The 17,192-nt window shown below is 55.7% G+C and overlaps 1 protein-coding gene across 1 annotated transcript in view; it reads left to right on the top strand.

Annotated features, from left to right (window-relative positions):
* The window catches only part of LOC119957881 (EH domain-containing protein 2-like), a 53,862-nt gene that overhangs the window by 13,555 nt on the left and 23,115 nt on the right, over window positions 1-17,192 (top strand). Inside the window, exon 3 of the mRNA XM_038786055.1 lies at window positions 15,545-15,957. Coding sequence (XP_038641983.1) covers window positions 15,545-15,957 — 413 coding nt within the window. The remainder of the gene's footprint in view (window positions 1-15,544; window positions 15,958-17,192) is intronic.

Here is a 17,192-nt window from a genome sequence, read left to right as displayed (position 1 = left end):
GAGGCAGCATTGCTAACCACTGCGCCACCGTGCTGCCCCACCTATGACCCCACTTGCTTATCTGGAACCTATCTGACTTAAAAATATTCAAAGATTCTGCCTCCACCTCCAGCTCAGGAAGAAAGTTCCAGAGACCCGCGACCCTCTGGGAGAAAGGAATTCATCCCGGCTCCATTTTAACTGGCCGACCCCCTTATTTTTAAACCGTGACCCCCTCATTCTCGATTCTCTCACGTTTCTCCACATCCGCCCTCTCATGACCCCCCCCCCCCCCCCCCACCCGGACCAAACTTTCTAAAAACTAACCGCGAGTCTACGGCAGGATTTCACGCAGACTGTGGTAAGATTCTATGGATTAGAAGAATTGTGAGATCAGAGGGAGCATTAAGAAATTTGGAGAATAAAAATCTCACAAAGAACGAAGAGTTAGAGCTCATCAAGAGTTGGGAGAAAGATCCGGAACACGCTCGGAGACAACAGACAACAGAGTGTTGGCCAGGATTGACTGTGAATCTCAAAGGGAACACTGTGCGCAGCTCTGGACATGTTGGAAGAAATTATAATCTGTCTGGGCTCAGATTGCTGCTCGGTTTCATCTTCCTGTTGGAGGCTCAGAACCTCCCTCAGATACACCGTTACTCAAAGCTGACAGTTGTGTTTCTCGACCAGCTGCGACCAACGTTCAGCAAATTATTTATCGTAAACTGGTCGGACCACACAATGAGAACTCGATCTAACCCTGGCCACCCAGATCCAACAAGCACATTCAGTCATACTCACACACACACACACCCTCATATATTCCCCATCAAACATTCCCAGGACAGGTACTGCACGGGGCTAGATACAGAGACCCAAGCATGGAACAGATGGGCCGAATGGCTGTGCTGTAAATGACGGATGGGCTTATGGTACGGCAGTTCGAGCCTGGAGGTAGGAAGAGAAAACGAGAGTGTTGGCTCCCGTTTGCTGTTGCTTCAGGGGATTTGACTGTAAATTGAGGACAGGATGGGTCTGGGTCTGATATTCCCTGTGGTTACGGTGCAGACCAGAATCCGGAATCGTCCACTCACACAACACCAGATCCATCCTCCCATTTCCCGATGTCTTCCCCTTTCCCATCTGATTAACTGCAGGAATCGTGTCGGAATAATGTGTGCCGAGCACGTGTGCTCACATACAATGTGTTTAGATAGTATGCATATGAACAGATCATGAGTATTACATACAGAGCACACGTGTGCCTGCTGAGCAGAAACTATTAGACCCCAGACCTCACCCCAACAATGGCTAGGATTTGGCTGGAACTCCAATATTTTAGTTTGTTTGTAAGACAGTGCGGATAGAATGATTCACTCCAGGAGGGATTGTATTAAGGATTTGGTATTTTCAAACAAAACATTATTATGAGCACAATATTAAACTCTTTAAATCACACCCAAAAATATCTTACAATTACCCTTAAACAATACCACTCAATACCGTAAATACAATATCCTTATAATTACTATCTCTATTCCCAATTAAATAACAAGAAAGGAAAAACAAAAGGCTCTCAATCCATCCCACATCCCAGTGGTACAGAATAATACTTGTTTTCCAGAACAGATTTGCCTCTTGTTAAAACCCCTGTAGACTCTGCTTGAAAAAGCTGTTTCAACTGGTTTGTTTCAGCTTCTCCTGTGTCCTCAGACAAATCTGCACTGCTTTAAATACTATTCATGTTTTTTTTAGCTATCCTACTTTGAGAACAAAATACCTTACTTGTGATCTACGTGTTACTCACTTAGATCGGACTCCACTCAAAATCTTTCTCAAAATGTTTGAATGCCATAGCTCCACCCACAGCAGATGGAATGAAAATAAAATTAAAATCGCTTATTGTCATGAGTAGGCTTCAATTAAGTTACTGTGAAAAGCCCCTAGTCGCCACATTCAGGTGCCTGGTCGGGGAGGCTGGTACGGGAATTGAACCGTGCTGCTGGCCTGCCTTGGTCTGCCTTAAAAGCCAGCGATTTAGCCCAGTGTGCTAAACCAGCCCTCCCAGGCTGAAAACACATTAACTCCCCAGGGACTCTCCCTAGTCAAACAACAGTGCATTAGCCCAGACTGAAAACACATTACTCTGGTAAATTTCACCTCTGGCTCTCCCGTGTCTGTGTGGGTTTCACCCCCACAACCCAAAGATGGGCCGGGTAGGTGGATTGGCCACGCTAAATTGTCCCTTAATTGGAAAAATTAAGAGTGAGAGAGGGGTCGGGACAGTGAGAAGGGGAGGGGCAGTGAGAGAGAGGGGGGGCAGTGGGGGAGGGGGAGGGGCAGTGGGAGGGGGAGGGGAAATGGGAGAGGGGACGGGGCAGTGGGGGAGGGGAGGGGCCAGTGGGGGAAGGACAGTGGAGGAGGGGCAGTGGGAGAGGGGGGCAGTGGGGGATGGGGAGGGGGCAGTGGGAGAGGGGGGCGGGAATTGTTGGCGGGTTAAGACAAATGGTTGAAGTCTGTATGTTGACTGCTCCAACCACAATACAATCACTGAGTGCGAGAGTGGGTTATGGTAGTATGACTAGGGGTATTACGGTACCTGGGAGTGTGAGCTGCCAGTGGTGCAGAAGGCTCGCTGCCCATTGGCCCAAGTAATGTGCTCCCTGTAGTCCTATTGGCTAAGAGGAAGGTAGCTCCGCCTACGAGGCGGGGTGTAAGAACCCGTGTTTCCCAGCAGCCAGGCCATTTCTGTACGTCTGCTGCCGGGCTCACTTCTTGCTAATTAAAGCCTTTCGTTTCGGACTTCACCTATGTTTCGTGTCCATTGATTGTGCATCATGGGTCTTTATAAACAAATACATAATATGCCACAGAATAATGGAGAGCATTGCCTTACACTTTTTTAAAAAAAATAAATTTAGAGTACCCAATTATTTTTTCCAATTAAGGGGCAATTTAGCGTGGCCAATCTACCTACCCTGCACATCTTTGGGTTGTGGGGGTGAAACCCACGCAGACCCGGGGAGAATGTGCAAACTCCACACGGACAGTGACCCAGGGCCAGGATTCGAACCCGGGTCCTCAGCGCCGTAGGCAGCAATGCTAACCACTGTGCCACCGTGCTGCCCCCGCATTGCCTTACACAATCACACTTACACGTGCACACTCACAGAGCAAACAAATCACTGCCACACTCCCACACACATACTTACACACATTTTGCACACACTCGTACATGCAAACAACTCACACCCACACTTACTGACATTTACACACACTTACACGCACACACAGGCACATACACGCAAGTACACATGCATTCACACACTACAAATCCACACACATTGGGCCATAAGATATAAGAGCAGGATTAGGCCATTCAGCCCATCGAGTCTGCTCTGCTATTTGATCATTCCCGGTTCATTCTTGTGAACCTCCTCTAGAACATAGAACATTACAGCGCAGTACAGGCCCTTCGGCCCTCGATGTTGTGCCGACCTGTGAAACCCCTCTACACTATTCCCTTATCGTCCATATGCCTATCCAATGACCATTTAAATGCCCTTAGTGTTGGCGAGTCCACTGCTGTTGCAGGCAGGGCATTCCACACCCTTACTACTCTCTGAGTAAAGAACCTACCTCTGACATCTGTCCTATGACATTTCCAAGGCCAGCACATCCTTCCTTAGATACAGAGCCCCAAACTGCTCACAATACACCAAACGGGGTCTGACCAGAGCCTGATACAGCCTCAGAAGTACATCCCTGCTCTTGTATTCTCACCTCTCGATATGAACGTTAACATTGCATTTGCCTCCCTAACTGCTGACTGAACCTGCACGTTATCGTGAACAAGGACTCCCAAGTCCCTTTGTGCTTCAGATTTTCTAAGCATCTTCCCATTTAGAAAATTGTGTATGCCTCCATTCCTCCTTCCAAAGTGCATAACCTCACACTTTTCCACATTGTATTCCATCTGCCACTTCATTGCCCACTCTCCCAGCTTGTGCAAGTCCTTCTGCAGCCCCCCTGTGTTGATATTAGGGGGTGCGTGGGCTGAATGGCCTCTCTCATCCTTTCTCTAGTAAGAAGTCTTAGAACACCAGGTTAAAGTCCAACAGGTTTGTTTCAAACACGAGCTTTCGGAGCACTGCTCCTTCCTCAGGTGAATCTGAGGAATCATTCACCTGAGGAAGGAGCTGTGCTCCGAAAGCTCGTGTTTGAAACAAACCTGTTGGACTTTAACCTGGTGTTGTAAGACTTCTTACTGTGCTCACCCCAGTCCAACGCCGGCATCTCCACATCATCCTTTCTCTAAATCTACATTATGACAACAGTATTTGATCAAATCAGAGCAGATTAGATTCCATTTAAAGGGACAATTCTGAATGACCCAATTTGAAGGTCTGAATCATCCTTTGATTCAGGCCTTGGCTCCGAGCAAGAGATAATTTTAAAAATAGAATCACAAGATTCAGTGCGCTGCCAAAATCACAAATGACATCAAAACTTCACAACCAAACTGCAGCCAATCACCATTAATTCCCCTTCAGTTCCCTCGGCCGCTGACTTTTCTCAATTATGCATCAATCAGCGAAGAAACTCACCCCCAGATGTTGTGCACGATTCACATGGGCTGTGGTGAGGGGCTTGACCCAGTGGTGAGGGGCTGGCCTGTGTGGTGAGGGGCGTACGGTGTGGGGGAGGGGCCAGACTGTGTGGGGAGGGGCCAGATGGGGAGGGACCAGACTGTGTGGGGAGGGGCCAAATGGTGTGGGGAGGGGACATGCACTGTGGGGAGGGGCCAGATGGTGTAGGGAGGGGCCAGATGGTGTGGGGAGGTGCCAGACTGTGTGGGGAGGGGCCAGATGGTGTGGGGAGGGGCCAGATGGTGTGGGGAGGGGCCAGATGGTGTGGGGAGGGGCCAGACTGTGTGGGAAGGGGCCACATGGTGTGGGGAGGGGCCAGACTGTGTGGGGAGGGGCCAGATGGTGTGGGGAGGGGCCAGACAGTGTGGGGAGGAGCCAGACGGTGTGGGGAGGCACCAGACTGTGTGGGGAGGGGCCAGACTGTGAGGGGTGGGGCCAGACACTGTGGGGAGGGGCCAGACGGTGTGGGAAGGGGCCAGACTGTGTGGGGTGGGGCCAGATGGTGTGGTGAGGGGCCAGACTGTGTGGGGAGGAGCCAGACTGTGTGGGGTGGGGCCAGACACTGTGGGGAGGGGCCAGACGGTGTGGGGAGGGGCCAGACAGTGTGGGGAGGGGCCAGACTGTGTGGGAAGGGGCCAGACAGTGTGGGAAGGGGCCAGACGGTGTGGGGAGGGGCCAGACAATGTGGGGAGGGGCCAGACACTGTGGGGAGGGGCCAGACAGTGTGGGGAGGGGCCAGACACTGTGGGGAGGTGCCAGACGGTGTGGGGAGGGGCCAGACAGTGTGGGGAGGGGCCAGACACTGTGGGGAGGGGCCAGACAGTGTGGGGAGGGGCCAGACACTGTGGGGAGGGGCCAGATAGTGTGGGGAGGGGCCAGACACTGTGGGGAGGTGCCAGACGGTGTGGGGAGGTGCCAGACAGTGTAGGGAGGGGCCAGATGGTGTGGGGAGGGGCCAGACAGTGTGGGGAGGGGCCAGACAGTGTGGGGAGGGGCCAGACAGTGTGGGGAGGGGCCAGACGGTACTAACAAGTGCGTCTAGGGGAGAAAATCAGAAACATTTTCTTCTCCTCCTGGTACCGAGTGACCCTGACGATTGGAGTTTAGGTGTGGACAGGGGAGTCCGCGATATCATTGGCCAGCTGGCTGACACCCTCTGACTGGGATAGCATGGGAAGAATGGCCTTCCCTGGGCAATGATAAAAGTGCGACCACACAGATAAAATTAGGAAAAGAAACCAAACTCTGACATTAACCAACCGATCCTCCTCGAAGGGGTAACAGACAACAACGTGAAGCTTCCAATAAAAACCTGTCATTCTGATGAAGATCATCAATTATTCAGACTCCTGTCTACAAATGGAATTTTAATAAGCCAGGAACCAGGCGATGGGAGGGGTACGCGAAACACAGGGGCTGTGACAAACCTGGAAGTTTATTTTGTAATTCTAAGCGCAGAGCTTTGTTAAGTGCATCCTGTGCGTATAATAAACAGCGGAACAATTAGCTTGGAGCTGATGAAAATAATGTCAGGGAGAGATTTCAATCTGGTGTTGAGTTTTTGTGTTTCTCACTCCTTTGTGTTACTATGTCTGCTCCTCAGAGATGTTGTTCAGCTTTCAGTGTTTCGGGAGGTTAACTTTCCCCCCCCTGTTTAACTTGTTCCTGGGACTTTGATCTCCAATAGCTCGCTGTTACAGAGAGAGCGGCGTTGCCTGAACTTGCAGTGAGGAATTTGAAGAGCGAGTTTGTGCAGCTCTGCCAAAACAAAGCTGAACCTGGCCCCAGCTCAGGCGGAGGGGGGGAATGTTCTGGAAATCTGGGAAGGTTGGAGGGGAAACAATTGGGAATTGTCCCCGCATTCTTCCCAAATGAACAACCCCACCTTTACCCGGGTGTACTTGATGGGTGAATGTGGTGTTGGGCTTCAACCCAGCAAAGGTGAGCTCCACACTTTATCAGAACCTCGAGAGCCATCAACGTGTGACAGTCACTGATCAACCCAGTGGGGAATTCAGGAGAAACCTGTGGGGGGGAATGTGGGACTCACTCCCACGGGAGTGGGGGGAATGTGGGGCTCGCTCCCACAGGGAGTGGGGGGAATGTGGGACTCGCTCCCACGGGGAGTGGGGAGAATGTGGGATTCGCTCCCACGGGGAGTGGAGAGAATGTGGGACTCGCTCCCACGGGGAGTGGGGAGAATGTGGGGCTCGCTCACACAGGGAGTGGGGAGAATGTGGGGCTCGCTCCCACAGGGAGTGGGGAGAATGTGGGACTCGCTCCCACGGGGAGTGGGGAGAAGGTGGGACTCGCTCCCACAAGGAGTAGGGAGAATGTGGAACTCACTCCCACGGGGAGTGGGGAGAATGTGGAACACGCTCCCACAGGGAGTAGGGAGAATGTGGGACTCGCTCCCACAGGGAGTAGGGAGAATGTGGGACTCGCTCCCACAGGGAGTGGGGAGAATGTAGGACTCGCTCCCACGGGGAGTGGGGAGAATGTGGGACTCGCTCCCACGGGGAGTGGGGAGAATGTGGGGCTCGCTCCCACAGGGAGTGGGGAGAATGTGGGACTCGCTCCCACAGGGAGTGGGGAGAATGTGGGATTTGCTCCCACAGGGAGTGGGGAGAATGTGGGATTTGCTCCCACAGGGAGTGGGGAGAATGTGGGATTCACTCCCACAGGGAGTGGTTGAGGTGAATACTGGAGATAAAAGTAAGTAAATGTCGGCACAGTCCCAGATGACCACAGGCTGCTTTTCCCCTTTGAGGGGGAGAGCTGACTGGTGGCGATTTAACCTGAGGGTCACCACACCTCGGGCGAGGGGCGAGGTTGAGTAGGCGGGACCTTCATGGATAACCTCAGCCGGTACCGGGGATTGAACCCCCGCTGCCGCTCTGCATCACCAACCAGCCGCTCAGACAACTCGGCTAAACTGGCCCCCGATACGCTTATGGGGGAAGCTGGGGAGAGGAATAGACGGTTGTGGTGATAGGAGGAGACTTGTGTGGGGCAGAAACACCGGCTTGGAGCAGATGGGCTGAATGGCCTGTGTCTGTGCTGTAATTTCTGTGTAATGTTCTGCACAGGTTGTCCATCTGTTTGATAAATTACCGCTTTGCTGAACTCGACCTGGCTGGCTCTTCCCCGGCTTGTTACATTTTATTTTCCTCATCTGCTTTCAGGTTGTCTAGTGGGCTGAAGGATATATTCTCACCTTTCTGCCAAGCAAGCAGCAAATCTCTCAATTCACAAAGGACCAAACCTAATTTTGCTGCGTTTACTGGAGCAAGAGAACGAAACATCCACCCCTCCTCGTCACAGGAGCCACGCGGCCCCTAAAACCGTTCCCAACGCCCGACATGGCTGTCCTTCCGAGTGAAATCCGCCTCTCCGCCCCATCCTCATCTCCTTCGACTTCCTTAGAGCCCAGGAATCTACCCAACTCTGTCTCGAATATATCAACGACTGAGAATATTCCAAAGATTCACAACCCTTTGAGTTAAGACCTCTCCCCTCACCTGAGTCCCAAAATGCTGACTCAATGGACAGAATTCTACACTCCACCCCCCCCCCCCCCCCCCCCAAGGCAGAGGAGATGGGGGGGCAGGGGTAGCATAAACCTGAATGGATGAATGGATACCCACCCAAACCCAGATGCAACGTCACTCAGGCAAGGCCTTGGGCAGGAAATCTGCCCTTTAACCTAATGAGGCCCCAAAATGGCCACCGAGCGGCCTTCTCCCGCCAGCCTCAATTTCTAATTTGGTGGGACTGGGGAGGGTGGGGAAAATGACAATCAAACTTTTTCCTATCTCGGGGTGGGAAGCGTGTGGCTGGGGGGGGGGGGGGGGGGGGGGGGGGGGGGCTCTGGGCGGGGGGCTCTGGGCGACTTACTCTGACGGCCTCCTCACATTTGGGATGCCCTTCCCCCCCCCCCCCTCCAAGGATGTTGAAGCTCGGGGACCCCCTCCCCCACTGACTTACCCCCACCCCCTCAACAGCACAGTTGCACACATCCCCTCCCCCAGCGTCCCGCAGCCCCCCTCCCCCCAGGACGTCCCCTACCCTCCCTGCCCCGGGACTGACCTATGCAACGGCCCCAAGACTTTGCTCCAGGGCAATGCACCCCGTATCTCAAAGCCACCTCCCCCCCCCCCACCCCCCCCCCGGGCTCCCCTCCCCCGGCCCCCCTCCCCCCCCCCTCGGGCCCCCCTCCCCCCCCGGCCCCCCTCCCCCCCCCGGCCCCCTCCCCTCCCCCGGCCCCCCTCCCCCCCGGCCCCCCTCCCCCCCAGGTCCCCCTCCCCCCAGGCCCCCCTCCCCCCCGGCCCCCCTCCCCCCCCCCAGGCCCCCCTCCCCCTCCCCCCAGGCCCCCCTCCCCCTCCCCCCCAGGCCCCCCTCCCCCCCGGGCCCCCCTACCCCCCAGGCCCCCCTCCCCCCCCGGCCCCCCTCCCCCCCGCCCCCCTCCCCCCCCCCCCCCCCCTCCCCCCCCGGGCCCCCCTCCCCCCCAGGCCCCCCTCCCCCTCCCCCCCAGGCCCCCCTCCCCCTCCCCCCCAGGCCTCCCTCCCCCTCCCCCCAGGCCCCCCTCCCCCCAGGCCCCCCTCCCCCTCCCCCCCAGGCCCCCCTCCCCCCACCCCGGGCCCCCCTCACCCTCCCCCCCAGGCCCCCCTCCCCCTCCCCCCCAGGGCCCCCCTCCCCCTCCCCCCCAGGCCCCCCTCCCCCCCCCGGGCCCCCTCCCCCTCCCCCGGGCCCCCCTCCCCCGGGCCCCCCTCCCCCTCCCCCCCAGGCCCCCCTCCCCCCCAGGCCCCCCTCCCCCCCGGGCCCCCCTCCCCCCCAGGGCCCCCTCCCCCCGGCCCCCCCCCCCGGGGCCCCCTCCCCCCCCCCCCGGGCCCCCCTCCCCCCCGGGCCCCCCTCCCCCCCAGGCCCCCCCCCCCGGGCCCCCCTCCCCCCCAGGGCCCCCTCCCCCCGTGCTCACTGACCCAACCCAGGCTCCCGACCTGGAAGCAACTTGACCTTCAGATTCTCTTCCTTGTTTACAAATCCCCCCAGGGCCAGGTTTGCCCCTCCCTAACTGCCTCTCGCCCCGTGACTCCCCGAGATGTCCGCGCTCCTCCAATCCCGGCCTTCTCGCTCCCAGAGGAGTGGTACGAATGTGAATGTGCGCCATTGCATTGAGGCGCTCTGGCCTGAAGTGAGGGTTGCTGACAATTGGAAAATTGAGCTTGATCCATTTGCTCTGAATTCTTTCTTTGGCAGGGACTCTGCTGCTAATCATTTCCAGCTCCTACTCTCGGCAACTGTCGCTTTCTGGCTTCGCTTTGCCTGATTTGCAAAGGGTTCGCTTGATTGAAAGTGCCGAAGATGTTTGAAAGTGTTCCCCGCTGCGTTGTGGCTGCAGAGCCTCTGCGTTAGTCGGCCATTACACAGCCATCTCTTCTCTTAAACACTCATTGCTAATTTAGCCTTTTAAGGAATTTCTTTGTTGCTGGGGAGTGACTGGTTGCCAAGGGGCCGGGTGCTCTTCCTGGTTACAGTTTTCTGTTTGGCAAACTGAGATTCTGCCTGTGCAGAAATCCATCTGGAAATGAGATTCAGCCCAGACCATTCCTGCAGGAAAGCAAATAATTAGGACTTGCAATTCTGTTGCCTCTCTCCCAACCCCGCCACGCCCCAACTCACTCTGCCCCCCCCCCCCCCCGCCCCCCACAGTTACTCTTTGAACTGCATTCTCTGTGTGATGTGGGAAACGCAGCAGCCAGTTTGCGCAGAGCAAGATCCCAAAAATAACAATGTGATCATCAGCTCTGGATTTTGGTTTGAAGGCGAATATTGGTCAGGAGGCCATCGTAGAAAACACCCCTGCTCTTGAAAATTGGGGTACCATTTACAGCCATCTGTAAACCTCTGACAGTGCGGCACTCCCTCAGTACTGACCCTCTGACAGTGCAGCACTCCCTCAGCACTGACCCTCTGACAGTGCAGCACTCCCTCAGTACTGACCCTCTGACAGTGCGGCACTCCCTCAGTACTGACCCTCTGACAGTGCGGCACTCCCTCAGTACTGACCCTCTGACAGTGCAGCACTCCCTCAGTACTGACCCTCTGACAGTGCGGCACTCCCTCAGTACTGACCCTCTGACAGTGCGGCACTCCCTCAGTACTGACCCTCTGACAGTGCAGCACTCCCTCAGTACTGACCCTCTGACAGTGCGGCACTCCCTCAGTACTGACCCTCTGACAGTGCAGCACTCCCTCAGTACTGACCCTCTGACAGTGCGGCACTCCCTCAGTACTGACCCTCTGACAGTGCGGCACTCCCTCAGTACTGACTCTCTGACAGTGCAGCACTCCCTCAGTACTGACCCTCTGACAGTGCGGCACTCCCTCAGTACTGACCCTCTGACAGTGCGGCACTCCCTCAGTACTGACCCTCTGACAGTGCGGCCACTCCCTCAGTACTGACCCTCTGACAGTGCGGCACTCCCTCAGTACTGACCCTCTGACAGTGCAGCACTCCCTCAGTACTGACCCTCTGACAGTGCGGCACTCCCTCAGTACTGACCCTCTGACAGTGCGGCCACTCCCTCAGTACTGACCCTCTGACAGTGCGGCCACTCCCTCAGTACTGACCCTCTGACAGTGCAGCACTCCCTCAGTACTGACCCCCTGACAGTGCGGCCACTCCCTCAGTACTGACCCTCTGACAGTCCAGCGCTCCCTCAGTACTGACCCCCTGACAGTGCGGCCACTCCCTCAGTACTGACCCTCTGACAGTGCGGCCACTCCCTCAGTACTGACCCTCTGACAGTGCGGCACTCCCTCAGTACTGACCCTCTGACAGTGCAGCACTCTCTCAGTACTGACCCTCTGACAGTGCGGCGCTCCCTCAGTACTGACCCTCTGACAGTGCAGCACTCCCTCAGTACTGACCCTCTGACAGTGCGGCACTCCCTCAGTACTGACCCTCTGACAGTGCAGCACTCCCTCAGTACTGACCCTCTGACAGCGCAGCACTCCCTCAGTACTGACCCTCTGACAGTGCGGCACTCCCTCAGTACTGACCCTCTGACAGTGCAGCACTCCCTCAGTACTGACCCACTGACAGTGCGGCGCTCCCTCAGTACTGACCCTCTGACAGTGCAGCACTCCCTCAGTACTGACCCTCTGACAGTGCAGCACTCCCTCAGTACTGACCCTCTGACAGTGCGGCACTCCCTCAGTACTGACCCTCTGACAGTGCGGCACTCCCTCAGTACTGACCCTCTGACAGTGCAGCACTCCCTCAGTACTGACCCTCTGACCGTGCAGCACTCCCTCAGTACTGACCACCCGGCTAGAGGTGAGGTTGTTACCCATCGAGCCCGAACTGCAACTAAATATAGTCCAAAAAATGTCCCAGTGGCTGCATCGCTATCAGGCCAGTGAAGATCGGTAACCGTTCGTTATCACTTATGTCAGCTTCCTATTGGTTCCGTTTCTCGCTCTCCTGCTTTAAGGTGCTGTTTGCTCTTTGGCCAAGTTTTACGTCAGTTGTCCCAATATCCCGCTATGTGGCGCACTGTTTTACTCGTTAGAAATACTACATGAATAAAATTGTTGTTCTAGTTTGTGACCATGTTATCGAGTTCAATATGGCTGCTGGCAGCGAGTTCCACATTCTCCCCACTCCCCGTGGGAGTGAGTCCCACATTCTCCCCACTCCCCATGGGAGCGAGTCCCACATTCTCCCCATTCCCTGTGGGAGCGAGTCCCACATTCTCCCCACTCCCTGTGGGAGCGAGTCCCACATTCTCCCCACTCCCTGTGGGAGTGAGTCCCACATTCTCCCCACTCCCCGTGGGAGCGAGTCCCACATTCTCCCCACTCCCTGTGGGAGTGAGTCCCACATTCTCCCACTCCCTGTGGGAGCGAGTCCCACATTCTCCCCACTCCCCGTGGGAGTGAGTCCCACATTCTCCCCACTCCCCGTGGGAGCGAGTCCCACATTCTCCCCACTCCCTGTGGGAGTGAGTCCCACATTCTCCCCACTCCCTGTGGGAGTGAGTCCCACATTCTCCCCACTCCTGGTGGGAGCGAGTTCCACATTCCCTTCACTCCCTGTGGGAGCGAGTTCCACATTCTCCCCACTCCCCGTGGGAGCGAGTCCCACATTCTCCCCACTCCCTGTGGGAGCGAATCCCATATTCTCCCCCAATCCCCGTGGGAGCGAGTTCCACATTCCCTTCACTCCCCATGGGAGCGAGTCCCACATTCTCCCCCACTCCCCGTGGGAGCGAGTCCCACATTCTCCCCACTCCCTGTGGGAGCGAGTTCCACATTCCCTTCCCTCCCTGTGGGAGCGAGTTCCACATTCTCCTTACTCCCCATGGGAGTGAGTCCCACATTCTCCCCACTCCCCGTGGGAGCGAGTCCCACATTCTCCCCACTCCCCGTGGGAGCGAGCCCCACATTCTCCCCACTCCCCGTGGGAGCGAGTCCCACATTCTCTCCACTCCCTGTGTAAGGATGTTGCTCCTGAATTCCCATTTGGATTTATCAGTGACTGTCGCATATTGATGGCTCCCCCTCCACCTTCTGCTCCCTGTCCTGTTGTCCCACAAGGGGAAATATCTTCTCTGTGTCTACCCTTCCAATCCCCCTTCATAATTAGAAAGACCTCTATCAGGTCACCAGGAGGTGTTGTGGGGCAGTGAGTGAGTGTCCACGTCTTTGAGCTGGAAGCTCCGGGTTTGAGGGCCCGCCCTGGGGTTTGACGGCCAAGGAAGGTTCATCCATATCGCAGCCAAACAGAGTAATTATCAACCTGCAAAATCCTTCCAAACATTGATGGCTGGAGGTAAGACTGGGAGAGACTCCTGGTTAACCACACTCGATGTGGCGTCCCTCAAGCCGGCAGCTCCTGGCAATTGCCTAGCGACCTGTTCCAGGAATTAGTATCTATGGGAACAGACGGAAGTCTGCCTTTGAGAATCAGTAGGTGAGGAGGGGGGGGGGGGGGGGGGGATTGGAATCAGCTCACCCCTCGGAATCCTCTTCTCGTTGATAGAGAGTCCCAGAGGACCAGACGGAGTTTGTGAAGGGAAGGCAGTTGAATACAAACATACGGAGGCTCCTCAACGATATTATGATGCCGGCTGTGGAAGGGGAGGCGGAGATAGTGGTGGCATTAGATGCGGAGAAGGCCTTTGATAGGGTTGAGTGGGGGTATCTGTGGGAGGTGTTGGAGAGGTTTGGGTTTGGGGAGAGGTTTGTCCGTTGGGTGAGGTTGCTCTATGACGCCCCGATGGTGAGTGTAGCCACTAATAGGAGGAGGTCGGAGTACTTTCGGCTGTACCGGGGGACGAGACAGGGGTGCCCCCTGTCCCCCTTGCTCTTTGCGTTGGCAATTGAGCCCCTGGCCGTGGCATTGAAGGAGTCAGGGAACTGGAGGGGCCTGGTGCGGGGTGGGGAGGAGCATCGAGTGTCGCTGTATGCGGACGACCTGTTGCTGTATGTGGCAGACCCGGTGGGGGGGATGCCGAAGGTGATGAGGATTCTTAGTGAATTTGGGGGCTTCTCTGGGTATAAGCTGAACCTGGGCAAGAGCGAGTTGTTCGTGGTGCACCCGGGGGATCAGGAGGAGGGGATTGGTAGGCTCCCACTGAAGCAGGCAGGGAAGAGCTTCAGGTACCTAGGAGTCCAGGTAGCTGGGAGCTGGGGGGCCCTGCACAAGCTCAACCTCACAAGGTTGGTGGAGCAGATGGAGGAGAAGTTTAAGAGGTGGGATATGTTGCCGCTGTCGCTGGCGGGCAATGTGCAGTCAGTCAAGACGACGGTGCTCCCGAGGTTTTTGTTCCTGTTCCAGTGCCTCCCCATCCTTATCCCGAAGGCCTTTTTCAGGAGGGTCAACAGGAGTATTACGGGATTTGTGTGGGCGCATGGGACTCCGAGGGTTCGAAGAGTGTTCCTGGAACGGGGCAGGGATAGGGGGGGCTGGCATTGCCCAACCTCTGTGGGTACTATTGGGCTGCCAACGCAGCGATGGTGCATAAGTGGGTAATGGACGGGGAAGGGGCAGCATGGAAGAGGATGGAGGTGGCGTTCTGTGTGGGCACGAGCCTGGAGGCGCTGGTAACGGTGCCACTGCCGCTCCCTCCAACGAGGTATACCACGAGCCCGGTGTTGGCAGCTACCCTCAAAATTTGGGGGCAATGGAGACGGCATAGGGGAGAAGTGGGGGGCTCGATGGAGGCCCCGATACAGGGGAACCATCGATTTGTCCCAGGGAGCATTGATGGCGGATTTCTGGGCTGGCACAGGGCAGGGGTTAGGGGGTTGAGGGACCTGTTTGTGGAGGGGAGGTTCACGAGCTTGGGGGAGTTAGAGGGGAAGTTTGGGCTCCCCCCGGGGAACATGTTTAGGTACATCCAGGTGAGGGCGTTTGCCAGGCGGCAGGTGGAGGGGTTCCCCTTGCTGCCCCCACGAGGGGTGCGGGATAGGGTGCTCTCGGGGGTGTGGGTCGGAGGAGGGAGGATCTCGGACATATACCGGGTGATGCAGGAGGTAGACGAGGCCTCGGTGGAGGAACTGAAGGGGAAATGGGAAGAGGAGCTGGGTGAGGAGATTGAGGAGGGGAGGGAGGGGGGGTTTGGATCGGGGGGAGGGAGAACTGTGTACATGTGTTTGTGGGATGTGGCGGGTGTTATCTCTTTCCCTTTTGTTGTTTGCGTGTTCTTTTGTTTTTTTCTTTTGTTTGCAGTTGCTTTTGAAGTTGGGTGGGTATTGTTCTTGGGTTTTTACCACGGTCGTTTTGTTAATATTGTTTTGTTTATATTTTGTGAAATTCTTGATAAAAATTATTTTTTGAAAAAAAGATAGAGAGTCCCGGACTCTTCAGCCAATCCCAACTCCTTCTAACGCCGCCTTGTGTTTTGCAGGTTATGATTTTGCCGCGGTACTGCAGTGGTTCGCTGAGCGGGTTGACCGCATCATCCTCCTGTTCGACGCCCACAAGCTGGAGATTTCCGATGAGTTTTCCGAAGCCATCCGAGCTCTGAAGGGGAACGAGGACAAGATTCGGGTGGTGCTGAACAAGGCCGACCAGGTGGACACCCAGCAGCTGATGAGGGTCTACGGGGCCCTGATGTGGTCCCTGGGGAAGGTCATCAACACCCCCGAGGTCATGCGCGTCTACATCGGCTCCTTCTGGTCCGAGCCTCTCCTGATCTCCGAGAACCGCAAGCTGTTTGAGCTGGAGGAGCAGGATCTATTCCAGGATCTTCAGAACCTGCCGAGGAATGCGGCCTTGAGGAAGCTGAACGATCTTGTGAAAAGAGCTCGGCTCGTGAGGGTGAGGGTTCTCTCTACCAACCGGGGCGGCGTTGGGGGGGGAGGGGGGCTATATAAATTAATGGGGAGATGACAATTTAATTTAAACACCCTCCTCGGGGTATTGTTGGGATTGGCTTCAATTCTTGATTTACACTTTTCTCAATTCTATTCTTCACTGAAGTCAACGAGGTCAGCTGATTAATTCCCCATTCCATCCTGATCCCAAATTTTCATTTGCATTATTGGGTTCGGAAGACATGAAGGTGGATTAAAGGACGGCGCAGTGGTTATCACCGCTGCCTCACAGCGCCACGGACCAGCGTGGGCACACTGGCACAGTGGTTATCACCGCTGCCTCACAGCGCCACGGACCAGCGTGGGCACACTGGCACAGTGGTTATCACCGCTGCCTCACAGCGCCACGGACCAGCGTGGGCACACTGGCACAGTGGTTAGCACCGCTGACTCACAGTCCAGGTTCCCAGGTTCATTTCCTGCCTCGGCCCACTGTCTGTGCGGAGTCTGCACGTTCTCCCCGTGTCTGCGTGGGTTTCCCCCGGGTGCTCCGGTTTCCTCCCACAGTCCAAAGATGTGCAGGTTAGATGGATTGGACATGCTAAATTGCCCCGAAGTGGATTCCCGGGGCTAGGGCAGGGGAGTGGGCATGGGTAGGGTGCTGTTTCAGAGGGTCAGTGCAGACACGATGGGCCGAATATACTGTATGGATTCTATGATTCCTGAGACATGTTAAAATGACCCTTCCTTGGAGTAATTTTTATATTGGGGGGGGCGGTATGAAGGCCCCTCCCTCTCTGTCAATTCTAGCTCTGTACCGTTAGAACAGGCAAATCAAGAGTTACTTGTGTCTGAACAGTTGACATTTCAGCGCCGGAGATGAGGTTTGAATACAATTTGTGTCACTAGTTTATTTAAAATTCTTTCTGCATCAGATTCAGATAGTGTTGGGGAAATAATGCTTGTTACTATGTCAGTGTAGCAAGTTCCCCCCCCCTTTAAAAAATATTTTTTTTTATTACAAACATGTATCGAAACAGGTTACAGCGAATAAACACCCCGGGAAACATACTTCCCAGCAATCAACTGTACAGTCTGTACAAATGTTTCCCCTTTTTCACTCCCCCCTACTCCCTCCCGACGAACAGGTCCTCAAACACGGTCACACACATCCCCCACCTTTTCTCAAACTCCCCTGCTGGGCCCCTTAACTCAGACTTTATCTTCTCCAACCGCAGG

This window comes from Scyliorhinus canicula, chromosome 27, assembly GCF_902713615.1.
Source record: "Scyliorhinus canicula chromosome 27, sScyCan1.1, whole genome shotgun sequence".
Taxonomy (NCBI): Eukaryota; Metazoa; Chordata; class Chondrichthyes; order Carcharhiniformes; family Scyliorhinidae; genus Scyliorhinus; species Scyliorhinus canicula.
Note: the sequence above shows the minus strand (reverse complement) of the source record. Positions and strands in the feature narration are given on the sequence as shown.